Genomic DNA, 7,799 nt, shown 5'->3' on the forward strand with positions numbered 1-7,799 from the left:
CAGGTCCTCCGCCACCGGCCAGCCCTCTTCTGCTCTCGCCTGGAACTGGACACCCGGTGCTAAGACTCATGGTCCCGAGAGCAAGGATTGAAGCAGGGTCAGGCCATGTGTAGAGGTTGCCAGAGGAGAGCCAGCACAGGGCATTGTCACGTGGGGACGATATCCCCTAAGACTATGACCCCCCCCCCCCATCAGAAACTTCACGCAGGGCAGAAGGAGCTGGTGCCTCTGCATCGAGTGGTGCAAACGCTCCTCTTCCCCAAACCTCCGTGGCCCCAGAGCTCTGCTCTCCTTGCTCACCTCCCTCTCAATCCCCGACCTGCCCGATGTGCTGTCCGGGTCATGAACCGTCTGCCAGCTGGGCTGTCCAGAGCTCAAGTGGGGCAGGAAGGCTGTTCCCAGGGGGAGGGCAGGCCAGCCCTGGCCAGAGCCGCTCACACCTTCAGAAAGGAGGGGTGGCTGGGGTGGCAGAGGGGCCAGCAGCAGCAGCCCAGGCCTCGCTGTTCTCTATGGCTTTTTATTCCTATGTGATTCTACTGCTCACTCATATAGGGATTGGAGCCGTGGCGCACGGCGGGGGCGGCCGGCGGCGGGCGTGGATGCTGAGCCGGGACAGCGGCCCACCCTCCCTCAGCACAGGCAGCTGGCCTGGCCAAGGGACCCTCCTCTGTTGCTTTCCTCCCCACTGGCGGAGGGACTGTTGGACCCCATCACTGCTCTGACCCACCATCCAAGGCTGACCCCCATAACAAGGCTGGGACCAGGAATGGGACTGTGTCCCCATAGGAGTGGCTGAAGGAACTGGGGGTTTTCAGCCTGACAAAAAGGCTGCCACAGGGAACAAGCCCCAGGGTCCTGTGTGGCTGGGGCGGCCCCTAGAGAGAGGGCTGCTCAACCAAAGATGTGGTCTGTGGCTAAGGGCTGTCCAAAGCGGGAAGGAGACCTGGTGGGAGGTAGTAAGCAGGCACCCAGTGGGGCATACGGCAGAGCCTGGAGACCGGGGCATGGATGCCACTGGGGAAGTCACTGTTGGATGGGTGGCCAGTCCCTTCCAGACCCCACGATGGCAGTCCTTAGGCCTGTCTCCCTGGGGTCTCTGCTCACCCATGTTGGGAGCCAGGCTCAACCCTCCCAGGCTCCTGTTGGTGAAACAAGTGCTGAGTGTGTTGTGTGGAGGGTGTGGGAACTCAAACCAGGTCCTGGTGGGGTGGCTGCAGCCTGACCCACTCCCTCCCCAGCGGCCCCCTGTGAGGCCCAGCTCTGAGGGAAGATGCACTGAGACCCCATCGAGTGGTCCTTTTTATTTTCAGTCCTTCTTGTTCCGCCCCACAGAGAAACAGGCTCAGGAGCTCAGCAGTGGGGCTGCTTAGGGAATACCGGGAACAGGCCAAGAGGCTTGTCTTGGCCTCAGGGGTACTGCTGCCAGGGCTGAAATTAGGGGCGGAAGAGAGCCGCCATCGTGCCGTTCTGGTTGGGGGAATGGACATGAAGCAGAGGCCCTGGGCGGGAAGTGTAAAGGCCAACCATGCAGCCGGGGCCAAGGCGAGCAGGGGCCCTCAGGCCTGGGGAGGCCCTGGGGACTGACCCTGATCTGCCCAGAAGCTGCCCTGTAGGCCTTCTCTGGACTCCCAGATCATGACTTATGTCATCACCGCGGCCGCAGGAACAGGAAGTGGACGTCCATGACGTTGGTGCCCGTCAGCCCTGTGTACAGCAGGTGGGCCCCGCCCTGGAAGCGATGGAAGAAGGTATGTGTGTCGTTGTGGGCTAGGAAGGTGGCCACATCCAGGCCCTCAGCGGTGGCCTGGCTGGCAAGCTCAGGCATAACCCAGGCCCCGGCTGCCTCTGTGGGTCCGTCCCTCCCATCGGTGCCGCCACTCAGAAACAGCACGTCGACGGGCCCCAGCGGCCGCTGTCCCAGCTCTGCGGCGACGCGCAGGGCCAGTTCCTGGTTCCGGCCACCCTTGCCCGAGCCCTGCAACTGCACGGTGGGCTCCCCGCCAGCCAGCAGGCAGATGGGGCCCTGAGCCCCCTTCACGACCTCCAGGGCCTCCTTCAGCTGCAGGTCCGGGAGCTGGAGCGCCGCCGCCTGCTCAAGGAGCTGGTCCTCCTCCTCCACAGAGACCCCGGCGCCACCGGGCGGAGTGAGGTGGGCTCCAGCCACTCGGGCCAGCAGCCCGTAAAACGTGGCCACGCTTTTCACGTCGCCCTGCATGGCTGCGCTCAGCACCACGGCCCGGTACCCCAGCGCCTCCGCCTGTCGCCGGGCCTCAGCCAGTGCCAGTGCGTTGGAGCCGATGATCACATTGAGGACGTGGCCGCAGGTGTGCGGCCCGTGAGGGTCCGAGTCGGCCCGGGCCAGCACAGTTTTCACCGAACGTGGCAGGGCAGCACGGAGGCCATAGCGATTAAGGATGTGCAGGCAATCCTGCACATTGTGGACGCTGGCCACGGTGGGGCCGCTGGCGATCACCTCCATGGGGTCTCCCACCACGTCCGACAGAATCAGGCTTACCACCTGGGAAGAGGTTGAAGATGCAAAGCTGAGTCCCGCCTGGTCCTCACCCCAGGGCTCTGAGGACAAACTGCCCCTTCCGACCACCCCACTTCCCATGTCGCCATACACCCTCCACCACCTGCTGCACTTCCTGGCCCATTTCTAACCCCTCTCAAGTGGGTTTGCAGGCCACCTGGCCATGTGGACTCCACCTCGCCCTCTGAGGTCCCCCTTTGATGGTCCTGTGAACTCCATACCAGATCCCTGCCAATCTGTAAGCTGTCTGAGGCTTTCATCTGCTGGGTACATGTGGGCCTGATTCCACAAACCCAGGGCTGCCTGGGTAAGAAGTGACTCACACACCTGGGCAGGGTAGGCAGCCTGAGCGAGCCCCCCACCCTTGAGCTGGGACAGGGCCTTCCGGATGGTGTTCAGCTCCTGGATTGTGGCTCCGCGGGCCGCCAGCAGCTTGGTGAGTGTCTGCTTCTCCTCCAGTGTGACGGGTGGGATGGGGGCGGGCAGCAGGGCCGAGCCCCCACCTGCAGAGACAGGGAGGACTTCAGGCAGAGGGGACAGCAAGGAAATGTCCTCGCCCAGGGATGCAGGTGGGCAGTGAACACATTAGGGAAGGGATGAGGCCTGAAAGGTAGTTAGGGTGCCCCACATGGACATGCAGTGAATGTGTGCAGTCACCACGCCCTGGGCCCCTGAGGTTGTGCCCTGCCTTGGGGTACCCCAGGTCCCAGCAGGCACTGGAAGAACTATTCCTTAAGATCTTGAAATAGGTGGCAGATATGGGGGAAGGGGGTGGAGAACCAAGGAGAGGGCTCCATAGGGGCTGCAGGGCCTGGGTTCTAGCCCCAGGTGACATTGGTACAGACAGCAACAACAGCAGTGACATTTCCCTTGCAAGACTCTGAGGTAGGTGCTCCCTGTGTGCCCTCATGATCTGCCAATGGGAACCTAGGGGAGGACCCCACAGCTCAGAGGAGGCCAGACGACTCACCCAGGGCTGTCTAGAAGTCAGCCATCCAGGTTCCTTACTGCCTTACCTGCTTTGTGTCCCTGGGGGCTCAGACCAATGGTTTCTTGAAGACCTGATATTGCCCCACCCAACTTCCCCAAGCGATCTGGCACCCACACCTGAGATGAGCACGAGCAGCAGGTCGTCAGCTGTCAGCCCTTCGGCCAGCTGCCGGATGGCTAACGCAGCCCGCAGCGAATCACGGTCCGGCAGGTTGTCCTCTGCACCCTCAAAAACCTGGACACGGCTGTGTGGCTTCAGTAGCATCTCCCTCAGGGGAGAAAGGACAGAGAGTAAGAGATGGGGCGGGCTCCTCTCCTCCCAATAATTTCCCAGCTGTTCATACCATGATGCCTGCTAATACCCATCCTGGAACCAGGCCAGACCCCGTAGAAAAGGGAAGCTGGTGAGGAAGGGAGGCCCCAATCCAGCCTGAGTCTGGGCCCAGATTCCCCTCCAGATGGACAGTAGGGGGCAGCCCCCCAGAGCTCCTTACTGCTTGCCACTGCACTCCACGGCAGCACGGATCCCCTTGGGAACGCTGATCACGCCCTGCACCAGATGCTGGCCCAGTAGCTCCTCGGCTGCAGCTGCCATGCCCAGCACAGCCTTGCCGAAGCCCACCAGGTAGAGGTTTTGCCGCAGCTGAAAGCTCCGATCCCGCACCTTCAGCTGCCCGCTGCTGGGGTCCAAGGACAGTGCCCGGTGCATCATGGGGCCTGGCAGCACGGCACCAATAGTGTTCTCAAACAGCATCCGAGCCTGCTCTGCCAAGGCCATGCCACTGGCCAGCCGTGCCCCTGGGCCCCCCCAGAGGAGTGGGCGTAATGGGGCTCGGGCCAAGCGGGGCAAGACCTGCAGGGCTACAGCCATGCCCCACTGCTTTCAGCTCCACCTGGCACCCATAGCCGCCTGGAGGGGAAGAAAACACTAATGAGGCAGTTGCAAGGTCAGAGAAGGGAGCCCCTGAGAGCTCAGGGATAGTGGACCCCACAGCTGCTGCTGCAAGAATGGACCATCTGCCAGTCCCAGGAGACTTCCCGAGGCTCCCAGCTGATGGATCTCACTCCAGTCCTCGGAGCCCAGGCCTGCCACCCAGCCATATCCTCCTCTTCTGCCGGCCACACAGCGGTCCTCTGAACGCTCTGCCTGGAGTCCAAAGGTCCTGTTAGTTGAGCCCTCCTCCTGGGTCACCCACTTTGGCTGAGAGTTAATCATTCACGGAGTGAGCAATTCCTATCAGTGGGTTCCCGCCCCGCCCCTTGTCCACCCCTTCACTCTGAGCCCTCACCCAGGTGCAACGCCCCTTTCTGGCACTGCTTCCTTGCCTCTTCACCACTTCTGGTGCCAGGAGGCTGCTGGCTGTCCCACCAGCTGACTCAAGCCCGTTGACCTCCCGCCTGCTCCTATTCATTAGCTTATGAGTCTGTGTGGGGCGGCTGCAGGCTTGCCAGGGCACTCACAGGTCCTGAACATCAAGGCATACAGTCTGCGGAGTCCCAGCACTCACAGCCAGCACAACCAGAGGTTCCGTTTCAAATCAGAAGTGGCAGCAAAGTCTCGCTCACGGTGGAACCTCAAAGAAACCCCAGATACCACATGAGGCGATGTACCAGGGGACCCAATCTGCCGGACAGAAAAAGATGCCCTTCCACCTACATGGCTGGCCGGACCCACCCCTGCTAAAAGCATGCCTTTTGGCTCCCACAGAACAAAACAAGCCTTGGGTCACACCACCCACAGGGGTGAGAGCCAAGTGGCTATGGCAGCCAAAGACCAGGCTCCCACAGCTGAGCCCAAATAATCGTTTTCCCCACGGGGCAGGGAAAATGCTCAAGAAGCCTTGAGGTGAAGGTCAGGAGGCTGTTGAGTTTAGGGACAATAAAAAAACAAAACCAAAGAGCTTATCTCTAAAAAGGCATCTGCTTTCATAAATGCCCACCATAAATGCTGCCAGTTGACTGCAGCAGTGTGTGGACAGAGCAGGGGAAGGCAGCTGGGAACCAGGCTCCAGCTCCACCATGGGCTTTCTGACTGGCTAGGAAAGCTCCATTTCTCTCACTGGCCTCGTCTGCAAAATGAGCAGTGGGAGCCCTGTCTGGTTTGGCTCAGTGGATAGAGAGTCAGCCTGCGGACTGAAGGGTCCCAGGTTCGATTCTGGTCAAGGGCATATGCCTAGGTTGTGGGCTTGATCCCCAGTAGGGGACCTGCAGGAGGCAGCCAATCAATGATTCTCTCTCATCATTGATGTGTCTATCTCTCTTTCCCTCTCCCTTCCTCTTTGAAATCAATAAAGATATATATATTTTATTTTTTTATTTTTTTTTAAATGAGAAGTGGGATAAGATTAAGACAAATGCTTTCCCCTTGAAATCCCTGGGCTCTCTGGAGCTGTCCACTGTTAACACACAAAACCTGAACACCAAACACCAATTTATCCCACACTCAAAAAACCTGGCAACGTCCCGCCCTCTGAGCCTGCTGGTTTTCCTCTTTCCCGTAAGAGACCAACTCTGTCCGCCCTCAGTTGTGAAAGGGAACAGAGAGCACCACCATGCGGACTCTGAAAATGGACCCAGCTTTTTCCAGGGGGCTCCTGGGGCTGACCCCCATCAGGCTTGGAGTTAAAAGTATCTTAGCATCTAGCAAAAGCTGGGTGAACTTTGTACTTATTCAAAAGCTGGGTGAACTCTGTACTTATTTCCCAAAAGGACACAGGCCTAGAGGATCCCTGCCTTGCTACTGGATAGCAGAGCCCAGGGCAGGAGGGCATTCAAGGTGAAGGTTGCCAGAGAAAATACAGGGCGTCCAGTCAAATTTGAATTTCACACAAATGAGGAATTTTTTTCTTAACAAACAATTAACAATGTCATATTCGTTTCAGGTGTACAACGTAGGGGTTAGGAATTGCTTTAATATAGGGATTTCCCCTAGAATATTTGGGACATATCTATACTGAAATATTACTTGTTATTTATCTGAGATCCTTATTTAAACAGACTTCCTGTATTTTTATTTCTAAACCCAGCAACTCTTATCAGGACAACTCCTCTCAAACTCCAAGGCACTACAGCGCTAAACCTGGAGATTCCGAGAACATCCGCCGTGACTCCTCCCCGCCGCCAGATGGGGCTAGAACCACTTCCGGCCGTCGCCTGCTGCTGGCACAGGTCCCGGAAGTGACGTCACCTGGGCCGACGCCGCAGGACTTGGCGAGGGACACGGCTGCGGCGTAATTTGGGTGGTAACCCGAGAAATAGCCCACTGCCGCCGGGGCCCGCTGTGGCCCGGCGCAAGGACTGCTTCCGCATGTTTCGCGGCGCAGACTTACCCCCGGTTCCCGGCTGCGGCTTCCAGCGCTGGAGGCCGGAAGGACTCGCTGGTGGGCGGAGCGGAATCCGGAAGTGCGGGGTGGGTGCCAGGTGTGGATGGTGCTGGGAGGAGCGCGGGGGGATCCGGAGTGAGGCCTAGGGCTTTGGCTCCGCTCAGGCCGCGGAGGAGCGTGGATGGAGTCACTGGGCGCCTCGGTTTCATCTCTGCCATGGGGGTCGTGATTGCCGCCCCACTGGTTGCTGTGATCGTCCCCTCATTTTTCCTGTTCGGAGCAATCAGTCAGCAAATACTTCCAAGCTCCTGTTAGGTGCCAGGCACTGTACCGAGCAAACGGCCCAGAATCCCAGGATCACTCCTTACCCACAACCCACCGCTCCGGAGCCAGGTTATGTCATCCTCACCCCCCCCACCCCCAGCACTGGGGTCCCAAGTAATTGATTTGTGTCTCTCCCCACTCCCCCCCAATCCCTCTTCCCCTTGGCAACCAAATAACAGCTCTGACTCGGCAAAGAGAGTTCAGTTCCGAGATCTTCGAGCACACAAGGGGCCTGTAAACATCCCTGTCCCTGCTCTCACCCTGTGCTCAGGAGGGTGTACTATTTTTTTTTTAATGAAGGTTCTAGTTTATATTTTATTGATTTTTTACAGAGAGGAAGGGAGAGAGATAGAGAGTTAGAAACATCCATCCGCTGCCTCTTGCACACCCTCTACTGGGCACACCCCCTACTGGGGATGTGCCCGCAACCAAGGTGCATGCCCTTGACCGGAATCGAACCTGGGACCCTTGAGTCCGCAGGCAGACGCTCTATCCACTGAGCCAAACCGGTTAGGGCAGGAGGGTACACTATTTTGACTACGTTTTCTTGGGGAGATGTGGGGGAGAGCTACATGACAAATCACAAAATAGACTTCCTAACAATCTTAAAACAGGTTTTTCACACCCGC

General features: G+C 58.7%; 1 protein-coding gene across 1 annotated transcript; it reads right to left on the bottom strand.

Moving 5' to 3' along the window:
• Positions 1-1,281: 1,281 nt before the first annotated feature.
• GLYCTK (glycerate kinase) lies at positions 1,282-7,222 on the bottom strand. Its single transcript, XM_081106536.1, has 5 exons — positions 6,853-7,222; positions 4,018-4,433; positions 3,641-3,792; positions 2,861-3,036; positions 1,282-2,518 (listed from the first exon to the last, which is right to left on the bottom strand). Exons 2-5 carry the CDS (start codon positions 4,392-4,394, stop codon positions 1,649-1,651), a joined length of 1,575 nt encoding a protein of 524 aa, XP_080962662.1. The 5' UTR covers positions 4,395-4,433; positions 6,853-7,222; the 3' UTR covers positions 1,282-1,648.
• Between the last annotated feature and the right edge of the window lie 577 nt (positions 7,223-7,799).

The sequence above is a fragment of the Myotis nattereri genome, assembly GCF_964212035.1.
Source record: "Myotis nattereri genome assembly, chromosome: 14".
NCBI classification, from domain to species: Eukaryota; Metazoa; Chordata; class Mammalia; order Chiroptera; family Vespertilionidae; genus Myotis; species Myotis nattereri.